This window comes from Nerophis lumbriciformis, linkage group LG38 (assembly GCF_033978685.3).
Source record: "Nerophis lumbriciformis linkage group LG38, RoL_Nlum_v2.1, whole genome shotgun sequence".
NCBI classification, from domain to species: domain Eukaryota; kingdom Metazoa; phylum Chordata; class Actinopteri; order Syngnathiformes; family Syngnathidae; genus Nerophis; species Nerophis lumbriciformis.
The window spans coordinates 13,486,612-13,509,477 of record NC_084585.2 but is presented as its reverse complement, the minus strand read 5'-3'; the positions used below and the strand labels follow the sequence as shown (position 1 = coordinate 13,509,477).

Sequence of the window (22,866 nt, the reverse complement as noted above, 5' to 3'; positions counted from 1 at the left end):
AGAGTTTTAACTTGCACTTAGAGATGTAGCGACCAACTGTAGTTACTGACAGTGGGTTTCTGAAGTGTTCCTGAGCCCATGTGGTGATATCCTTTACACACTGATGTCGCTTGTTGACGCAGTACAGCCTGAGGGATCGAATGTCACGGGCTTAGCTGCTTACGTGCAGTGATTTCTCCAGATTCTCTGAACCCTTTGATGATATTACGGACCGTAGATGGTGAAATCCCTAAATTCCTTGCAATAGCTGGTTGAGAAAGGTTTGTCTTAAACAGTTCAACAATTTTCTCACGCATTTGTTGACAAAGTGGTGACCCTTGCCCCATCCTTGTTTGTGAATGACTGAGCATTTCATGGAATCTACTTTTATACCCAATCATGGCACCCACCTGTTCCCAATTTGCCTGTTCACCTGTGGGATGTTCCAAATAAGTGTTTGATGAGCATTCCTCAACTTTATCAGTATTTATTGCCACCTTTCCCAACTTCTTTGTCACGTGTTGCTGACATCAAATTCTAAAGTTAATGATTATTTGCAAAAAAAAATGTTTATCAGTTTGAACATCAAATATGTTGTCTTTGCAGCATATTCAACTGAATATGGGTTGAAAATGATTTGCAAATCATTGTATTCCGTTTATATTTACATCTAACACAATTTCCCAACTCATGGAAACGGGGTTTGTAGAATGTCTTCCAGTAATCCGGTGTATGGCTGATGTCCCTCTCATCCAATCAGGGGAGCCCAGTCGGCCTGTCCATCATTGGGGGCGAGCAGAGAAAGCGAGCAGTGCGTTGTCATCCTGCACGCCAAAGTTGCCCAAAAGTCCTACGGCAACGAAAAGAGGTTTGCACGCACAGAACCTTCCGAAGGCGGACACATGGTGTGGGTTTAGGCGGGTCGGTCAAATGCCGACCTGAATTGAAACGTTCTGAGATGTGCTCTGCTTCAGGTTCTTCTGCCCGCCTCCATGTGTTTACATCAGCGGCCACGCTTGGAGGCTCATGCAGGACTGCCTGACAGGTGAGAAGCCTTTCTGCCGCAAGGTGGCGACACTTTCTGCCCCCTGATCGAGGCGGACGGCCGCCCTCCCAAGCGATGACTGCCTTTGTCTCTGAATTCATCATGTGACCAGCAGGGAGCGGCGGCCTGTGCGGTTACATGTGTGTGGACACCTCCGCTCAGACCCACGGCGACGCCTTCAAACTCACCTTTGAACTGCTGACCGACAGGGTGAGGACTCGTCTGCTCGATACATCACATCATTTTATATCAATCCCCAGCTACCATAAAAATGGCTTAGAACAGTGCAGTAATGACACCGTAGCAGTCTAATTGGACGCTTAGAAAGTGCTATGATCTTCTGCTGGCGCATTGACCTTAGACAGAACAAAATGAGTGTGACTTGTTCTCACTTGCTGTGTCTTATTTGATGCATTTCGGTACTTACACTTAGTACCTGATCTACTAAAGGTTTGTGTGTAAAAAAAAAACTAAATTGATTGTACACAGAACTGATCTACTAAACTTGTGAGAAGAGGATTGCGTCTCTTAAGTGAGCAAAATAAGGAGCGCAATCCATTTAGCGTGTCTGTCTTCATAAATATGCAGCATATATGTTGATCATCAGAATGCGCACAGTATTGGAAGGAGGAAATCCAAATAAAACTATGTAGTGTGATTTGTCATGACTGAAACTGTTCTGCGGGAGTTGTTTTGCATCTTTATTTAGTACGTCTCGAAAAGATGTGCAAACTGGCAGTTGCGCAGAAATATCTGTGAAAAAAGAGACTAGTGAGCTGCAGCTCTAGCTCCGTCCTACGTATGCTTGTCAACATATATGGACTGTCAGAAATAAAAACATTATACATCTGATATTTAGCAATATCAATTTATGATTTTACAGCGACTGGATGACTTAAGATGCTGAATAAAACAAATTCAATTGATGCGTTCTGGTGTCTGCTGGTGTGTTTTTTTAATGGCGTTAGTTTTTTTCATTTCGGAAATATATTGCTCCAATATATCTCCTGTATGAAAAAAAACTTCTTGCAATATGCATTTTTTTGCATTTGGATCATGAATGCGCTGTGGAGTTGTGATGGCCCACCGCTTCACTGCACAGCGCATGGTAAGGCTGCTAAAAATTATTTCTGTTGTCTAGATTGCGATTCTATATAGCAGAAAAAGTGTTACAGATTGTAGATGTGTGCAATTTCTTCAACACTACAAAACCACACAGGTAGGAGCACAATAACATGCAGTAAGTGAGTGTTTCCATGGTTACATAATTCTGGTGGTGCACACAAATTCCTCATTTAAATGGCAGTCTGCACTATTTTTAAATTGTACACACAGTCTTGGTAGATCATAATGCATGTACCATTCATACCATGTGCAAAAGTGGTGCAGACCACAATGAAGATTGTGTGTGTAATACTGGCATTATGTGCCTATGCAGACACTTATTTACTCCATATTCAGGTCACCATATGCTCCACTGGTCCAACCTGTGCTGTTTCATGCAGCAGACAATATGAACCACATATAGAATTGGGATCTACACAACAGAACCTATTTTTAGCATGGTGCAGGTGCACTCTGGGGGGCGTCGATGTTGTGATGGTGGGTTTGAATCTTTCCAGACCCATTACCACAAGAAAATGCACATTGCAAGAAGTATTTTCATACAATGATTACATCAATGATATGTCTTCTGGCGATATATTAATAATGAAAAGACCAGCAGACACCAATACGCATCAGCCCCTTTTGTCATCCAGCAGCTATAAAATCATAAAATGATATTGCTGAATTGACAATATGTCTGATATTTTAATTGTATTTATGACAGTCCAAATATGTGGAGTATTTTCTCTCTGTCCATCGTCTCTTTGGATCATCCATTTCCTCGCAGACATTTGTGCGCAACTGTGACAGTTTGCACATACATTCCAGACGTGCTAAATATCACGACAGCATAACATATTCAGCATTGATAAATCACATCGCGAACGATTATATTTGCATTTCCTCTTCTCAGCATTGAGCCTTCCGATGATCATCATGTAGTCTGCATAGTCATAAAGACAGACACGCTGAATGGATTGCGCTCCTCATTTTTGCTCATTAAAGAGACACAATCCTCTGCTCACAAGTTTAGTAGATCAGCTTTGCGTGTTCTATCAAGTTTGCAAACCTTTAGTAGATCCGGCTTTTAAGTGCGTTAGTGCGTTCACACTGAGAAGTACAGCAAAATGCAGTGAATTAAAACAGAATAAATACTAGGAGTGCATTGCTGGACGCTCACTAGTCACCATCTTGGCGAGGTCGCAGAAGGGGAGGGACTAACTTCAGGTTGTAATTCATCATTATGAAGGAGAGAAGAAGAATAAGTCAAAAAAGGAGATAATTTCTGGTAAGTAACAACAATAATGGATTTAGGACAACGCTACACTGTCAAACCTTGTGCACTCAGGAACTAAATACACACTTAATGAAGTGCACTGATGGAAGTATTCCATTTGAGCACCAGTCTAAACCGCTGGCCTTTGACCCGCGGGACTGTTGACACAGTCTGCACAATGGCCTCTCTTAAAGTGTAGACGTGTCACATGACATCACGCGACCTTTGACCTGGTTCGTGACTAGCTCGTTAGCGTGCGAGGAGAATGAGAGGGTGAAAAACATGAAAGGATGTCGGTGCGTCTGCAGAGGATGTTCGCCTGCGCCAAGTCGCTGTTCATCTCGGACCAGGACAAGAGGAAGCACTTCCGCCTGCTGCTGCAGATCTTCATGGCCAGCAGACAGGAAGTGGGCTCCTTCCACAGCCGCCTGATCAAAGTCATCTCCAAACCGTCCCAGAAGAGACAGTCCATGAAGAACGCAGACTGTGAGTCCGCATTCTAATTCTCTCATGTTCATCCTTTCACCGTCCTCATCTTGTGTGTCTGTTTCAGTGTGTATCTCAGCCTGCTCGCGAGTGGCTTTGTTCAACCGCCTTCGCTCACAGACAGTCAGCACGCGATACCTTGCCGTGGAGGGCGGTGCCTTCATCGCCAGCGCCAGACAGTGGACGGCCTTCACCATCACACTGGGTACGCACACACACTGTTGTCCAGGAGAGGTTCAGGCAGTATAAACATAACATGTCTTCTGCAATGCATTCTGGGAAAACACCTTTCTCAGCATCCGCATTTCTTGATATCGCCCATACACCCACCCTCCCCCCGTCCCCCGACCACCCAGCCTAAATGCTAGCCTGTGTGAGCGGACTGCCAACACACACGTGTGGAAAAGAAGTGTGTGTGTGTGTGCATGTGTGTGTTTGTTTAACTCTAAGCTTGGACCTCCCAGCACCAGAACTCCTATGTCAGCCCCACCATCCCTTCTTTTGCCAGCACGTGCACATTTCCACAATGCGACTAAGCAAAATCCACAGAAAATGTTCTGAAAAGGTCACACACCTGCTTTTTGTAAATGGGGAGATAAATGTGCGTGCATGTGTATGCGTGTGTGTGTGTGTGTTCTGGCAATGCTTACTTAATGGGGACATCGCTCGGCATCTCTGTCCTCCTTCAAAACCACACTAAAAGAACACCTCCAGGCAACTTCAACCCTAAACTAACACCCTCCCTTCCTCATCATACCTCTTCGGATTGCAAATAATCAAATGTAAACAATAAAATGTAGTCACTTCTTCTTATAATTTCTGATCTCTCTCTCTCTGTGTCCAATACTTGCTGTACATATGTACCAAGTCAGACCTACACTGTTCCAATGTCAATTTCTCTGATGATGCAATTCAATCAATCAATCAATCAATGTTTATTTATATAGCCCTAAATCACAAGTGTCTCAAAGGGCTGCACAAGCCACAACGACATCTTCGGTACAGAGCCCACATAAGGGCAAGGAAAAACTCACCCCAGTGGGACGTCGATGTGAATTACTATGAGAAACCTTGGAGAGGACCGCATATGTGGGTAAACCCCCCCCTCTAGGGGAGACCGAATGCAATGGATGTCGAGTGGGTCTAACATAATATTGTGAGAGTCCAGTCCATAGTGGATCCAACATAATAGTAAGAGTCCAGTCCATAGTGGGGCCAGCAGGATACCATCCCGAGCGGAGACGAGTCAGCAATTGTTGATGACTGAAGTGTTGATACCAACCAAACTTGACCCCCCCCACCCGCCCCCCCCCGCCTAACCTCCTCCTCCATATCCCACACCCCGGATTGTAAATAATGTAAATAATTCAATTTATATACTGTGATGATTATCTTGTGTGATGACTGTATTATGAAAATAGTATATATCTGTATCATGAATCAATTTAAGTGGACCCCGACTTAAACAAGTTGAAAAATGTATTCGGGTGTTAACATTTAGTGGTCAATCGTACGGAATATGTACTTCACTGTGCAATCTACTAATAAAAGTTTCAATAAATCAATCAATATGTTTACACAGTCACCTTTAGGGGACCTTTGAAAGTATGGGGACAAAAGAACAGGTCCCCTAAAGGGAAATCTTTTTAAATGATAGTCAGATCCATTCTATAGTTGGAGTTGCAGACAACTTCATTACTGCTAAATAGCAGTTTTCAGTAATGTCACAGAAGATGCAGGATTTGCTTTTAACATTTAAGTGGTGAAACTTCTTATAAGAGGACAGCTGTAGTGTTGTATTCTGAGGATCATGTCATATTTAGTTTGAACTTTTTTTTTTTTTTTTTTTTAAATGGTCCTCAGTAGTCACGTACAAGTTTGTGGGAATTATGCAAAATTATTTAAATTTGGTCCCCATGAACCATATTAACTCTTTTCCCCCAGGGTCCCCAGTAAGAATGATCAGCACATTACTTCATCAATCCAGAGATTTAAAGACGTGTATGAGCTAACTGGGCAGTGGCCATTTTCCTTTTTTTTTTTTATGCCTCCACAACCTGTAGAAAGGGTGGTTTCCACAAGTGATGATCAAAAACTTGGTCCCCATTCCAAATGATAACCAGTATGTGTGTGTGTGTGTGTGCGTGTGCGTGTGTGTGTGTGTGTGCGTGTGTGTGTGTGTGTGTGTGTGTGTGCGTGTAGTGGAGGAGCCCCGTTCTGACCGAGGCGACTTTGCGCTGAGTGAAGGATTCGTCTGTTACGGTTCTGTGGTCCAACTTGTGTGCACCGAGTCTGGAATCACTCTGCCCCCAATGGTAACACACACACACATGTGCACACGCACAGACACATTTACGCTGTATCTTTGGGCCCTGACTCATACCTGGGACACTATCAGCATGAGTCTGTGAACGGAAACCAGTAGAAGTTCTAGGATGGATTTGTTTAAGCATTTGGAAACACTTGAAATAATTCAAATAGAAATAATCTGTTCCAGGATCAAACTGTAGCTCGGGGTGTAACGGTACGTGTATTTGTATTGAACCGTTTCGGTACGGGGGTTTCGGTTCGGTTCGGAGGTGTACCGGACGAGTTTCCACAAGGACATTGTGACAGTTTCGTGCTGTCGTGCGGGTTCCAAGGACCATCAAGGAACGACATTCTGCGAGCAGGTGTAGACTTCTTTATTTTGCAATAAGAAAACGTCTCCTCGGGTTGCTTTTCAGCCTTGCCGTTCGTCTTCTGCTCGCTCCTCCGCTCCAGCTCTTCAGCTGCGTGCGTCGTCGTCTTCCTTGCGCTCTCTTTCGCTCTCGCTCTGCATCCGCCTCTCTCTGGCTCCTTCTCTTATCTCCTCACGTCTGCGGCTGCCGCCCTCTTATACAGTTCACGAGGATTATTAAATTGTGCCCAGCTGAGCGCTCCACGCACCTGGTGATAATTGCGGCGTCGATCTCAGCACGCTCCGCCTCGCTGCTCACTCGCTGTCCACGCCTCCTCGCCGCCATCTTGGAGCGGGCTCCGGTGTGCCCTGCCTCTCTGTCGGACTGCCGGCCCCGCCTCTCCACAGTCCTCCTTTGCTAGACGCAAGCCGGGACGCCGACCGGCTGAGCCTACTTCCCCCCCCTTTTTGAGGGGCCACAGGGGTACCTGGCCGTCCTCACTTCCCGCTCCCTCGAAATGGGGGAGGGGGGAGTAGGCTCAGCCGGTCGGAATCCCGGCTTGCGTCTGGCGATGGAGGACTGTGGAGAGGCGGGGCCGGCAGTCTGACAATGAGGCAGGGCACACCGGAGCCCGCTCCAAGATGGCGGCGAGGAGGCGTGGACGGCGAGCAAGCAGCAAGGCGGGGCGCGCCGGGATCGACGTCGTAAATCATATCAGGTGCGTGGAGCGCCCACCTGGGCACAATCAGATAATCTCCTCGCACTGTGTAAAAAGGCGGCAGCCGTGAACGACGAGGGAGAGAGAGTCGGAGAGTCCGAAGCAGACGCAGCGCACAAGAGACCGAGAGCTAGACGGAGACAACAACGTGGTGCTAAAAAGCAGACGGCGAAGCGAGCAGAGCGAGGTGGAGCTGAAAAGCGACCCGAAGCAAGAAGACGCAGCTTTATTGAAAGAATAAAGAAAAGTCAAAACCTGCTCGACAATGTCCTTCCTTGGTGGTCCTGAGAACCCGCACGACAGGCAGAAACTGTCACAGACATATTAAGTAGCGTAACGCACGTTGTGTAAACAATACACACCGAGGCACAACACACGCATGCTAGCAGCGACCGGGTTACCATAGACTGACCATACGTCCTCTTTTCACCGGACATGTCCTCTTTTGCGGGGCTGTCCTGGCGGAGTTTCTTAAATGCCTCAAATGTCCGGCATTTTGAGTTAGGGTTGCATGTATTTTCAATGTACCTTCAGGGTTAAGAAGGGGTTAAAAACAAAACAAAATGTGCGCGCAGCAGCATTCGTGAGGGAGGGGCAGAGACAGAGAGAGCGAGAGAGTTATGATAAACGCGCATGCGTCGCCAGGCTCTGCTTTTTATCCATAGATTTATCAGATTTAATTTTTTATTATCTATAGCAGGGGTGTCAAAAGTGTGCCCGGAGGCCATTTGCGGCCCATAGCTAATGTTTTAAAGGCCCACCACACATTCTAAAAATACTATTAAAATAAACGAAAACATAACAAAAGTGAAATAAAAAAAGTTGCATTGTTGACTAATAAAACAAAGTTGTTGTTTTTTTATTTCAAACTGTCATTGCTCAAAACACAAAACATAATATTGAATGTTATTATGAATTATTGACCTATCCAACGTTCCGATTACTTCACATCAAATATTCCACTAAGAAAAATATTTTTGGTGGAAGATTTTGCAAATTTGGTAAATAAATAACCAAAACATTTATATTTTGTTGTTTTCTTACTGTGCCGAAAATGAACCGAACCGTGACCTCTAAACCGAGGTATGTACCGAACCGAAAATGTTGTGTACCGTTACACCTCTAACTGTGGCTAAATGTACAAGAAATGTATAAAAGTGTAGCAATGTTAATATTATGAATTATTCATGTAACTTCTTAAACGACCCTTTTTGACGCTCATCCTTCTTTTGGTGGCAAAAAAGCCAAAGAAGAAGTAAAACACACTTATTTCAAAAGGAATCATTCTCCTCCAAAAGTTCACTTGCTCGGCAAACCCTCACCTGCAGGCAGATGTCCGCCGCTGTGACGACTCAGCAGGGAAACCTCAGAAGCAAAACACAAACGTGCGCACGTAGTTGAAGGCGGAGGTGGCATCAAGTTGCTATGACAACAGTGGGAGCAGAGAGGAAAGTGTGTGGTCAGCAAAAATTACACACAGATGATAGAACACACACTTGGAAACTGATTTATTAAAGTTTTGCATGTACTAAAACACGTGCAAACCTGATCGCACACACAAAGCTGATCTAATAAACGTGTGCAAAGTGGATTGCGTCTGTTAAGTAAGCAGAATAAGGCATCTCTGTCTTCTTTAATATGCAAACTGTATGCTGGTCATCAAAACACCCACAATACCGGGAGGAAACGATGCAAATATAATTATTTAGTACACATATCAACACTTACCATCGTTTTGTGAACAGTATTGTGCGTTTTATTTAGCACGTGTCAGAAGGATGTGAAAATTGACAGTTCCACACACGGCTGCAGGATCAGTGCTCGCACTGCACAGACGATGGACGGATGAGAATCCTCCGTCCTACGTGTGTGTGTCAACATTTGGGACGGTGAGACATAAAAAATATTAGACATATCGTCTATTTAGCAACATCATTTTATAATTTTATAGCTGCTAGGGTTGACTTGAGTTGAGTTGAGTTGAGTTGAGTTTGAGTTTATTTGGAACATGCAAGCATACAACATGATACATCACAATTTCCAGTTTCTCTATTCAACATGTTCGAAAAGGAGTAGGAAGAAGCAGAGCTTATTTAATCCTACCCCTTTTCTTTTACATAACAGTTGCTAAAACTCTTGTTCACTTCCTGTTCTCAATTTATTCACAATATACTCCATAAGTAATAACAATAAAAATAAATAAATAAATAAATAATACTTGGTGAAGTAAGTTATATTTCATATGGTGAGATGAGTAAGATCATTTTGAAAATGAACGGATGGATGGATGAAATAAATTCAGAGTGTTTATCATGGTTCTTCTTCTTTGTACTTTGTAAACACTTTAAGTTTGAAGAATTTCTTGAAGTGGATCATATTAGTACATTGTTTGATTGCTTTGCTTAATCCATTCCATAATTTAATTCCACATACAGATATACTGAAGGTCTTAAGTGTTGTACGTGCATACAAATGTTTTAAATTAAATTTTTCTCTAAGCTTATATTTCTCCTCTTTTTTTGAGAAGAATTGTTGTATATTCTTGGAGGATTTAAGGACTTGTTAAAACAAATTCAATTGATGCAGCCCTCTAAACAAAAAAAAAAGTATGCTAATCTACCTTTTTCCTTTTCTTTTTTCCCCCCATATAAGGATCAATGCTTCTTCCTACTCCTTTTTTGTGATATATCATGTTGTATGCATGCATGTTCGAAATATACTCAAACTCAAACTCAATAGGAGAACCGATAAGGAAGCAAATTTTTAAGCAGAATCGAAAGTGGAATTCGACCCGTAAAAATGTTATACATTTCCATCCCTAGCTCCTTATTCTGCTCACTTAAGAGACGCAATCCTCTGCTTACAAGTTTAGTAGATTAGCTTTGCTTGTGCTATCAAGTTTGCACGTGTTTTAGTACACGCAAACCTTTTGTAGTTCAGGCCCTAAGTGTGTGTTCTACAAACCCCGTTTCCATATGAGTTGGAAAATTGTGTTAGATGTACATATAAACGGAATACAATGATTTGCAAATCCTTTTCAACCCATATTCACTTGAATGCACTACAAATACAAGATATTTGATGTTCAAACTCATAAACTTTTTTTTTTTTGCAAATAATAATTAACTTAGAATTTCATGGCTGCAACACGCACCAAAGTAGTTGGGAAAGGGCATGTTCAACACTGTGTTACATGGCTTTTCCTTTTAACAACACTCAGTAAACGTTTGGGAACTGAGGAGACACATTTTTTAAGCTTCTCAGGTGGAATTATTTCCCATTCTTGCTTGATGTACAGCTTAAGTTGTTCAACAGTCCGGGGGTCTCCGTTGTGGTATTTTAGGCTTCATAATGCGCCACACATTTTCAATGGGAGACAGGTCTGGACTACAGGCAGGCCAGTCTAGTACCCACACTCTTTTACTATGAAGCCACGTTGATGTAACACGTGGCTTGGCATGCTGAAATAAGCAGGGTAGCGTTGCTAAGATGGCAACATATGTTGCTCCAAAACCTGTCTGTACATTTCAGCATTAATGGCACCTTCACAGTTACCTATGTCTTGGGCACTAATACACCCCCATAGCATCACAGATGCTGGCTTTTCAACTTTGCGCCTATAACAATCCGGATGGATCTTTTCCTCTTTGGTCCGGAGGACACGACGTCCACAGTTTCCAAAAACAATTTGAAATGTGGACTCGTCAGACCACAGAACACTTTTCCACTTTGTATCAATCCATCTTATATGAGGTCAGGCCCAGCAAAGCCGCCAGCGTTTCTGGGTGTTGTTGATAAATGGTTTTTGCCTTGCATCGGAGAGTTTTAACTTGCACTTAAAGATGTAGCGACCAACTGTAGTTACTGACAGTGGGTTTCTGAAGTGTTCCTGAGCCCATGTGGTGATATCCTTTACACACTGATGTCGCTTGTTGATGCAGTTCAGCCTGTGGGATCGAAGGTCACGGGCTTAGCTGCTTACGTGCAGTGATTTCTCCAGATTCTCTGAACCCTTTGATGATATTACGGACCATAGATGGTGAAATCCCTAAATTCCTTGCAATAGCTGGTTGAGAAATGTTTTTCTTAAACTGTTCAACAATTTGCTCACGCATTTGTTGACAAAGTGGTGACCCTCGCCCCATCCTTGTTTGTGAATGACTGAGCATTTCATGGAATCTACTTTTATACCCAATCATGGCACCCACCTGTTCCCAATTTGCCTGTTCACCTGTGGGATGTTCCAAATAAGTGTTTGATGAGCATTCCTCAACTTTATCAGTATTTATTGCCACCTTTCCCAACTTTTTTGTCACGTGTTGCTGGCATCAAATTCTAAAGTTAATGATTATTTGCAAAAAAATTTTTTTTTATCAGTTTGAACATCAGATATGTTGTCTTTGTAGCATATTTTCGTTTTCGTCCTGGTCGTGGAACTGTGGACCAGCTCTATACTCTCGGCAGGGTCCTTGAGGGTGCATGGGAGTTTGCCCAACCAGTCTACATGTGCTTTGTGGACTTGGAGAAGGCATTCGACCATGTCCCTCGGGAAGTCCTGTGGGGAGTGCTCAGAGAGTATGGGGTATCGGACTGTCTGATTGTGGCAGTCCGCTCCCTGTATGATCAGTGTCAGAGCTTGGTCCGCATTGCCGGCAGTAAGTCGGACACGTTTCCAGTGAGGGTTGGACTCCGCCAAGGCTGCCCTTTGTCACCGATTCTGTTCATAACTTTTATGGACAGAATTTCTAGGCGCAGTCATGGCGTTGAGGGGATCCGGTTTGGTGGCTGCAGGATTAGGTCTCTGCTTTTTGCAGATGATGTGGTCCTGATGGCTTCATCTGGCCAAGATCTGCAGCTCTCACTGAATCGGTTCGCAGCCGAGTGTGAAGCGACTGTGATGAGAATCAGCACCTCCAAGTCCGAGTCCATGGTTCTCGCCCGGAAAAGGGTGGAGTGCCATCTCCGGGTTGGGGAGGAGATCTTGCCCCAAGTGGAGGAGTTCAAGTACCTCGGAGTCTTGTTCACGAGTGAGGGAAGAGTGGATCGTGAGATCGACAGGCGGATCGGTGCGGCGTCTTCAGTAATGCGGACGCTGTATCGATCCGTTGTGGTGAAGAAGGAGCTGAGCCGGAAGGCAAAGCTCTCAATTTACCGGTCGATCTACGTTCCCATCCTCACCTATGGTCATGAGCTTTGGGTTATGACCGAAAGGACAAGATCACGGGTACAAGCGTCCGAAATGAGTTTCCTCCGCCGGGTGGCGGGGCTCTCCTTTAGAGATAGGGTGAGAAGCTCTGTCATCCGCAGGGAGCTCAAAGTAAAGCCGCTGCTCCTCCACATCGAGAGGAGCCAGATGAGGTGGTTCGGGCATCTGGTCAGGATGCCACCCGATCGCCTCCCTCGGGAGGTGTTTCGGGCACGTCCGACCGGTAGGAGGCCACGGGGAAGACCCAGGACACGTTGGGAAGACTATGTCTCCCGGCTGGCCTGGGAACGCCTCGGGATCCCCCGGGAAGAGCTGGACGAAGTGGCTGGGGAGAGGGAAGTCTGGGCTTCCCTGCTTAGGCTGCTGCCCCCGTGACCCGACCTCGGATAAGCGGAAGAAGATGGATGGATGGATGGATGTAGCATATTCAACTGAATATGGGTTGAAAATGATTTGCAAGTAATTGAATTCCGTTTATATTTACATCTAACACAATTTCCCAACTCATATGGAAACGGGGTTTGTATTATCTATATGTAGTTTTAAATACATAATGAGTTATATGGCTTCTAGTCCATTTTAAAGTTGATTTTCAACTTTTAATGTTGGTGTTTAAGGCAGTTCACAAAGTTAGAACTTTCCAGAGATGTCCTGAGAAATGATTTAATAACATCACACAGTTCTTTTAGTTTTTCTGGGGAAGCTCTTGTGTTCTCTTGTGTCGTCTGTGTTTTTGTTTTTTCCCCCTCGACCACACACTAGCGCCACCTGCTGCCGTGGAACCAGCCTGGCCTTCTTTGGAGCTTTTAAGAAGGTTCTGTCTTGTTGGCGCCACCAGGTGATCCGGAAGGTCAACAAGCAGCACGCCACCATGGAGGTGGACGAGCCCGTGTCTCAGCTGCACAAGTGCGCCTTCGAGTTCAGAGACAAGCCTCAAGCCTACTTGTGTTTGTCCAACGACGCAATTGTGGTGCATCAGGTGAGTGCCTCAGCAACATGTGGCGCTATAACTCCTTAAGCCAGTGATTCTTAACTAGTGGTTGTTTTTCCGTGGGTTGCTGGTCTTTGCCTTATTTATATTATCATTATAAAAAAATGTTGTTATTTGAATGTTCCGCCACTACCAGGCCACCTGCGGTGTCAGAGACCCCAACAGGGTGGTCCTGAATGACGGTGCCTGTTGGACCATCATCGGAGTAGAAGTGGTGGACTTCACCTTCAACCAGGAGGCAGCCAGTGTTCAGACCCCCGTCAGTCCTTTCCCGGTGGTGAGCAGCCTGGAAGTGAGCAACATGAACATCAGCGACGTCATATAGTGCGTGCCCTCTCAAATCCGTCCAACTCATCTGCTGCCACAGATCAATGGTGGAGGTCACGTCGCCATGTTGGAACTCGTCGGAGAAAACCTTGGCCCTCACCTCAAAGTGTGCTTTGGAAACACCGAGGCCGAGACCATGTTCAAGTGAGTCCACCACACACCTCATAGGACACGTTGAAGCAGTGGTGTGCCATCAGGGCCAGCAAGGCCTTCTCTGCTGCCCGAACATAACCAGAAATTATGATCATAATTAAAGATAATATTATTTTTTTATTTAATTTCCCTAAATATCTATAAGTATTCATATTCTCTTCATGTCATATTATGCTCCATCCAGTGCTGTTGTTTTTAGTTTTAGTTTGTATCCAATCAGAATTCAGCTAGCTTATGTTGCCATGCTGTACCAAATCTGCCAGAGGCCTTCAGAATCAACAATGCGTGCGTCCGTGCACTGCAAGCGATCGGGGACATACAGTTGATAGACAGTTGCGATAGCCAATCAGATCACAAGTTGTCAGTAAGGTCTTCTAAATGGCCTCACGTTGAACGTGACATTTACGCGTCCTGTGATTGGATACTCATCGGGACCGTAAGCGGATGAATGACAAGGGTTACCACTGGTTTATACGGCGCCGAATAGGTGCTATAAATTGTGAGTTCCAATATTTAATTTTTTCACTTTAAATGTTTTTTGCAATTTTAAATTTTGACAGTACAACATAAGATGTTTTAATTGCTGATGCGTTTTAATTGATTTTTAGATGCGCCAGAAAATAACACGTTTTGTACACTGTTGATGTGTTTCAATGTAGAGTAGTGCGTAAATGTGTTTCTGTATAGTATTTCTCCAGCAATGGTCATGTGGTGACATAAATGATGGTATTTTGAGAGGTAATCTTTGAAGTCGGACATCACTGAAGGCCTAGATGAGAAACGCACGGCCCGCCACTGCGTTGAAGACGTGTCGAGACGACACAAAGGCGCATTGTTGTCATGGGGACGTTTACCGAATGAAGACTTCTACTCTTATCACTGACAGTCATCATCCTGTTCTATTAGTCTTTCTTCCATCAGCCTGCTACTTTAACACACACACATGCACGCACGCACACACACGCACACACACACACACACACACACACACACACAAACACACACACACAAACACCAAAGTATTTCTGCTTTTAGTAGACCACCGTAAAAGTTGGCCTCAATATCAAATACCAGTCTGGAGTGTTTCCTTTTTAAAAAGAGTCAGCAAGCAGGTTTAAGCCGGGCTTCAATTATCCGAGCTACATTCCAATTATTGCGGCATTTCTACAAAATACTGCAGACGTGCAGACTGAGACAAACTGCGGTATGTCTAATTGGCGTGTCTTCACCTTGAACGCTGTCGAAATAATCCATTTAGTTATTTATGTAAGCGTAAAACAGGTGTGTCCAAAATGTAAGAGAAAAGAGCAAAAAGACATAATGTAAAGATAAAAGGATGACATCTTAATCCTGAGAACTAATAATAATGCACTTTGTCACATATAACACAAGCTGATACACAGTTTTGTAAATGTTTTTCTTTAAATATACATAATTTGATTCAATGCCATATATTATGTTTGTTTTAATAGAAGGTCAAAAGGGAATTAAATACATTTTTAAAAGTGTGTAATTACCTAAATGTGTCATTAATCAGAATTGTTATTAAATAAATGTGTCATTATTTTGATGTGAAATTATATTTATAGAACTATTTCATTGTTTTCAATATTTAGTCATTATTTCACAATCTCATACGTTTTTATTTAATGAACCTGTGTGGAAGTTACTTTTCTAATTGACTTGCTATTTAGTGTGTTTACTAGCTACATTAACTAGTTGGGTTTTTATTTAGTTTGTTTGTTTACTAGTTAATTTACTAGCTGGTTAGAATTTATTTGGTTAAGGAGTTCATTACTCTAGTTAGATGACTCGTTAGTTAATTAACTTGCATGCAAGCAAGTTAGCCAGTTAGTGTACCATTAGTTTGGTGTTTAGTCAACAAGCTAATTACATTTTTTTTTTTTAATACTAATTTACCAGCTGTTTGTTTAACAGTTGGAGGGGCTGTTTGCAACATTCACAAAGATGCCTAGAGGGCGTCAACTTTCGAATGTACAAAACCCAAAACCAGTGAAGTTGGCACATTGTGTAATTCGTGAATAAAAACAGAATACAACTATTTGCAAATCCTTTTCAACTTATATTCAATTGAATTGACTGCAAAGACAAGATATTTAATGTTCGAACTGAGAAACTGAATTTTTTTTTTGCAAATAATCATTAACTTAGAATTTAATGGCAGCAACACATTGCAAAAAAGGTGGCACAGGGGCATTTTTACCACTGTGTTACATGGCCTTTCCTTTTAACAACACTCAGTAAATGTTTGGGAACAGAGGAGACCAATTTTTGAAGCTTTTCAGGTGGAATTCTTTCCCATTCTTGCTTGATGTGCAGCTGTGTTGTGGTATTTTAGGCTTATAATGTGCCACACATTTTCAATGGGAGACAGGTCTTGACTACAGGCAGGCCAGTCTAGTACCCACACTCTTTTACTATGAAGCCACCCTGTTGTAACATGTGACTTGGCATTGTCTTGCTGAAATAAGCAGGGGCGTCAATGATAACGTTGCTTGGATGGCAACATATGTTGATCCAAAATCTGTATGTAACTTTCAGCATTAATGGTGCCTTCACAGATGTGTAAGTTACCCATGCCTTGGGCACTAATACACCCCCATACCATCACAGATGCTGGCTTTTGAACTTTGCACTTAGAACAATCCGGATGGTTCTTTTCCTATTTGTTCTGGAGGACACGACGTCCACAGTTTCCAAAAACAATTTGAAATGTGGACTTGTCAGACCACAGAACACTTTTCCACTTTGCATCAGTCCCTCTTAGATGAGCTTGGGCCCAGCAGCCGGCGGCGTTTCTGGGTGTTGTTGATAAATGGCTTTCGCTCTGTTAGTTTGATTCGCTTGGTTTAGGCTTATAAACTCAGGAAATATGTCCCTGGACACATGAGGACTTTGAATTTGACCAATGTATGATACTACTTGGTATCAGATTGATACCCAAATTTGTGGCATCATCTAAAACTAATGTAAAGTATCAAACAACAGAAGAATAAGTGATTATTACATTTTAACAGAAGTGTAGATAGAACATGTTAAAAGAGAAAGTAAGCAGATATTAACAGTAAATGAACAAGTAGATTAATAATTCATTTTCTACCTCTTGTCCTTAATAATGTTGACAAAATAATAGAATGATAAATGACACAATATGTTACTGCATATGTCAGCAGCTAAATTAGGAGCCTTTGTTTGCTTACTTACTACTAAAAGACAAGTTGTCTCGTATGTTCACTATTTTATTTAAGGACAAACTTGCAATAAGAAACATATGTTTAATGTACAGTAAAAAAAATTGTTAAAATAAAGCCAATAATACCATTTTTTGTGTGTTCCCATTTATTTAGAAAAGTATCGAAAACACTAAAGAGTACACAATCCCTACACACGTCTGTGATTGACAGCTATGAAGACCAATCATTGTATTCTCCTGTCAAAATTGGGGGCCTCTGATTGGATGGGGTCCCTGGGCTTCAGCCGAGGGAAGCCCGCGCATTAAGGCAGCCTTGCTTGTGTGCATGTTTGAAATAAATTAAACCAACCAACTAGTTAGTTTGCACGTTGTGTCAAGGATTCTGTTCTTGGTCAGAACTGGGATTCTTACTTGAAGGGGACACAAGAAAGAACAAATCATGTCCCTTAAAGACTCTTAGAACGACGCCTGTGACTCGTGTGTGTCTCTCTATGATGGCGTCCTCCGTCTCTTGCCAGATGTCCCAAATCCCTGCTGTGCGTGGTTCCAGACATCTCAGCCTTCAGCGTGGCCTGGCAGCCACGGTGCAGCATGCTCACCGTGCCCGTGTCCCTCCTCCGCGTGGACGGCGTCCTCTATCGCACGTCCTTCACCTTCACGTACACGCCCGAGCTCCAAGCGCCCCCCGCTGCGCTCAGGACGGCCGGCATCCCGAGGGACCCTGTGGGCGAGGCGGAGCAGGAGGAGGACGTCCTGCTGGAGAGCATCCATCAAGAGTTCACCAGAGCCAACTTTCACCTCTTCATGACGTAGATGTCTTTAGTCCCACAACGTCACACAACTCCCTTTGACCACAGGGGGCAGTATAAATGACAAATCCTCTTTTCTGCCATGAACATCATCAATGCCCTACTGTCCTGACGATGCACACCAATACCCAATATCCCTCCATCTTACTAAGGCGCACCCCCTAATATACGTGGCCAACAGAGCGCCACGTGTCTGACTTCCTGCCTGGCGGCTGCAGCTCCTCGTCCTCATTGGCAGGACAAACATGGAGGAGACACAGACTCCCAATCTTGGTCATGGGGGAGAAACGTGATCGCCTGTTCCATGAAAGAGTCCATTCTAAACCTTCTCCACCAACACACCTCCATCCTCCATCAGTACCCCCCCCCCCCCCCACACACACACACACACACTACCCCAGCTCCCCTTTTCCTCCTCCTATTCCTCTTCCTAAAAAAATGTTTTGCAAGAATGTCGAAGGTCATGTCTGATCATGAAAGAATCTTCGGAGAAAAGACCCTTGATGCTCTTCACACGAGCTTCATGCATTTCCTCAGCAGGGGACAGTAAGGCTCTTCAATAAACTAAATGTTTAACTTTGATTGTCTTTGCTAGCAATGTTTTATTTGACCACGTAGGATATGCAAAGAGGGCTTCACGGTGGCAGAGGGGTTAGTGCATCTGCCTCACAATACGAAGGTCCTGAGTAGTCTTGGGTTCAATCCCGGGCTCGGGATCTTTCTGTGTGGAGTTTGCATGTTCTCCCCGTGACTGCGTGGGTTCCCTCCGGGTACTCCGGCTTCCTCCCACCTCCAAAGACATGCACCTGGGGATAAGTTGATTGGCAACACTAAATTGGCCCTAGTGTGTGAATGTTGTCTGTCTATCTGTGTTGGCCCTGCGATGAGGTGGCGACTTGTCCAGGGTGTACGCTGCCTTCCGCCCGATTGTAGCTGAGATAGGCTCCAGCGCCCCCCGCGACCCCAAAGGGAATAAGCGGTAGAAAATGGATGGATGGATGGATATGCAAAGAGAAAAAAAATTGTGCGTGTGTTGGGCCCCAGTGCCATAAAGGAATTCAGTGTCTAACCCAGTGGTTCTTAACCTGGGTTCGATGGAACCCTAGGGGTTCGGTGAGTCAGGCTCAGGGGTTCGGCGGAGGTCAAAACACAACCGACTAATCGTGTAAATAAAAACTTCTCCCTATCGGCGTATTACGGATACGGCAACAGCTGACTGATTTGCAGGTGTGTAGTTTGTTGTGAGTTTATGCACTGTGTTGGTTTTGTTGTTTGAACAAGGTGATGTTCATGCACGGTTCATTTTGTGCACCAGTAATAAAACATGGTAACACTTTAGTATGGGGAACATATTCACCATTAATTAGTTGCTTATTAACATGCAAATTAGTAACATATTGGCTCTTAACTAATCATTATTAAGTACTTATTAATGCCTTATTCGGCATGGCCTTATTATAACCCTAACCCTCTTACCCTGGCTCTAACCCTAACCCTAACCAAATAACTCTAAATTAAGTCTTTGTTACTTAGAATATGTTCCCCATACTAAAGTGTTACCAAAAACATATAACTTTGTCTTGAATTTGAAAAAAAAACAACATTGTATTTTTCACTAAAGAAGAGTTCGGTGAATGCGCATATGAAGCTGGTGGGGTTCGGTACCTCCAACAAGGTTAAGAACCACTGGTCTAACCTCCTGGCTGTCAATCATCACCTCCTCAGAACTTTGATGGTCAGCAGAGCGTTCAGGAGACAAAGAGACATTCATTGTGTTCTTGTGTCTCGTCTCAGGTGTTTGTAAACATTGTTGATTGTTTATGCTTCTACACTCTGAAGATGAAAGGGTGAATGGACCATAAGCCATAAATGTCCCTTGAAGATGTCAGTAGGGTTTATGCCTGCAGGTGAAGGAGGGTCCAGGGCCTTGTTCACACCACAGGTCATTTTTGGATTTTTTTTGCGCATATAACCTGTATCAGGTTTTTTCATGTCAATGTGAGAAGTACAATTACGATTTTTTTCAAATTTGACCCAGGCCTCTTCGTATAAATGGGATATGTTCAAGTTAAAGTTAAAGTACCACTGATAGTCACACACACACTAGGTGTGGTGAGATTACTCTCTGCATTTGACCCATCCCCTTGTTCCACCCCCTGGGAGGTGAGGGGAGCAGTGAGCATTTTTGGTGATTAAACCCCCAATTCCAACCCTTGATGCTGAGTGCCAAACAGGGAGGTAATGGGTCCCATTTTTATAGTCTTTGGTATGACTCGGCCGGGGTTTGAACTCATGACCTACCGATCTCAGGGCGGACACTCTAACCACTGATTTGCGATGCGACTATAGTTTGAACGCGCTGGTCGCATTCATCCAACCAGCACGTCATCAAAAAGCGATAAGCGTCATAATAAATAGTGGACAAACGGGCAGAAAACAGGCGAAAATAATGTTGTAGGAACTCACGTCAATGTTCCGCTAATTGTCTGTGTCTCCGACTGCTCGCCCACACGCTCTTCAGGGCAGACATCGCCGTAAATGTCCCTCAAACTGCGAAAGCCAAAATGCTTGTCCTCTTTGGTCTGTGTACCTTCCGTTCATTCGATTTCCAATTCTGAAACACACATCAAAAAACAAAATTAGGGCCGTTTTTTGATTTTTATTAAATATGGCAGGTTTTATAACAAACAAAAAACTGTTGATTTTCATTAAAATATTGCCAACAAATTGGATTTTGTGCTGTTTTCCTTTTATGGATTTTTTTTTCCAGATAAACACAAAAATCGAATATATGTTCAAAATGCAAAAAATCGTGGTTATCTGTGTGATGACGAATTGAACTGGAAGCAGTACTTTAACTTTTCCTTTGTGTTTAGCATAACGGTAACATTTTTGTTCAGCAGGAGTCCTACTGTCGTTTTAAAAAAGTGTCATTAAATAGTTGTCCAACTTTTGTTTCAGAAATGATAATAGAAAAAATTGCCCGAAATGTGTTTTTTTAATTTGCATTTAAGAATTGGAAATAGAATGAACGGAAGGTACACGGACCCTCTTCCTGCTTAATTCTCTGCACGCTATAATTTGGTTGAGAAAATGTTGACTTTGATTGCACCAGAAATGGAGGTCAGTGTATGTTTTGGTCATTGAATTTTCTTTTCATAAATGGAAATCAAAATACAAAAAACAACTGGTTTATTTAAAAAAAAAAAAAAAATTAATACATAAAAGAAATTTGAAAAATAAAACATTTTTTTGGGTGTTGAAAAGCAGTAACACAATTTAAAAGAGAGTTTGATTTTCATTTGATATTTCCATCCATCCATCCATTTTCTACCACTTGTCCCATTTGGGGTCGAGGGGGGTGCTGGAGCCTATCTCAGCTGCTTTCGTGGGGGGTACACCCTGGACAATTCGCCACCTCATCACAGGGCCAACACAGATAGACGAACAACATTCACACTCACATTCACACACTAGGGCCAATTTAGTGTCGCCATTCAACCTATCCCCAGGTGCATGTCTTTGGAGGTGGGAGGAAGCCGGAGTACCCGGAGAGAACCCACGCAGTCACGGGGAGAACATGCAAACTCCACACAGAAAGACCCCGAACTCAGGACTACTCAGGACCTTCGTATTGTGAGGCACATGCACTAACCCCTGTTCCACCGTGCAGCCCATTTGATATTTCATTATAGAAAAATAAAGATCTATAATAAACAGAAACGGAGAAAACGACCAAAACTGAGATTTTTGTCATAATCCGACACCGGAAGTTTGGATTTTCAACGTAAAAGTGGAGATAATACAGTATCTGTGGGTCTGGCTTAAAAATATTTGGAGTCCTACACATAAATAATTTTAGACATGGCCCACAAGGACTATCTACAGATACACACATATCACACGAACGTGGAGGCAAAAAGAACCTGATGACGCACCATAGTACAGATTCTCTCACAGGCCAGTCCGTGGTCCTGTCTGTAAAATCGCTACATCAGAGAATGGTGTTGGAATTTGAAAGCAAATCCGTTTTGGTCTGTTTTCCAGTTTAGGTTTCTGTTGATATATCCGTCGATATTTCTGTCGATGTCGGTCCTTGTTGTGCCATGTCTAAAATATTTTCTGTGTAGGACTCCAAAGACATTTTAGCCAGGGTCACAGCAGGCTAAAGGGTATTGTAGTAATTAATCCTGCCTTGACATTGAAAATAAAACTTCCGGTGTCTGCAAATGATAAAACATGCGATTTGGTCTGTTTTTCCATTCTTGTTTACTGAGGATTATCATTTGTCTTTTTTGAAATATAAAATGAAAATCAAACCGTTTTTTGTATTTAGTTATTGCTTTTAAACACCAAAAAAGAAAAACGCTTTGTTTTTCCATTTGCTTTTTTGTATTCCATCCATCCGTTTTCTACCGCTTGTCTCTTTTGGGGGGAGTGGGGGGAGCTGGAGCCTATCTCAGCTGCATTTTCAAACGAAATTCAAATAAACCAGTCATTTTTTTGTTTTTTTTATTTCCATTTTTAAAAATAGAATTAAAAGGACCAAAACATACACTAACTATTGGTTAATTTCCGTGAACACAGCAGCACATGTGACATCATGACGTCAGTTTGTGTTCACATTAGGCATCTCATTTTTTGTCATGTGAACAACTACATAAAAAGATCGGATGTGACAAAAAAATCAGAATTGGACATCCTACCCTGCAGTGTGAACGTAGCCCTTGCCATTATTCTGTCATCTGTCCATGCGAGTGATGGCTAACGCAAATAAAACGAGAGAAGCTAATAGCTTGCTAAGAATTAGAAGAAGTCCGATCAACTGTCAGTCAACACGGTGCTAATTGTCAGAAGCTAACAAAGCATGCTAGGAATGCTAATTCTAATAGTGA

At 43.1% G+C, this 22,866-nt stretch overlaps 1 protein-coding gene and 1 long non-coding RNA gene across 8 annotated transcripts in view; one reads left to right on the top strand and one right to left on the bottom strand.

Annotated features, from left to right (window-relative positions):
* The window catches only part of rbpjl (recombination signal binding protein for immunoglobulin kappa J region-like), an 87,064-nt gene extending 68,511 nt beyond the window's left edge, over positions 1-18,553 (top strand). For 5 of the 7 annotated variants that reach the window (XM_061932877.1, XM_061932878.1, XM_061932882.1 and 2 more), the window contains 10 exons: positions 740-847; positions 954-1,024; positions 1,137-1,234; positions 3,716-3,893; positions 3,961-4,098; positions 6,096-6,208; positions 13,316-13,456; positions 13,605-13,760; positions 13,836-13,939; positions 17,681-18,553. In XM_061932877.1, coding sequence (XP_061788861.1) covers positions 740-847; positions 954-1,024; positions 1,137-1,234; positions 3,716-3,893; positions 3,961-4,098; positions 6,096-6,208; positions 13,316-13,456; positions 13,605-13,760; positions 13,836-13,939; positions 17,681-17,975 — 1,402 coding nt within the window. In that variant the 3' untranslated portion in view covers positions 17,976-18,553. The remainder of the gene's footprint in view (positions 1-739; positions 848-953; positions 1,025-1,136; positions 1,235-3,715; positions 3,894-3,960; positions 4,099-6,095; positions 6,209-13,315; positions 13,457-13,604; positions 13,761-13,835; positions 13,940-17,680) is intronic. The other 2 variants (XM_061932884.1, XM_061932883.2) reach the window with 2 other exon arrangements.
* A 1,961-nt stretch (positions 18,554-20,514) lies between these two features.
* Positions 20,515-22,866, bottom strand: part of LOC133578225 (uncharacterized) — a 26,146-nt gene continuing 23,794 nt past the window's right edge. The window contains exon 3 of the long non-coding RNA XR_009811825.1: positions 20,515-20,585. This is a non-coding gene — a long non-coding RNA (uncharacterized lncRNA). The remainder of the gene's footprint in view (positions 20,586-22,866) is intronic.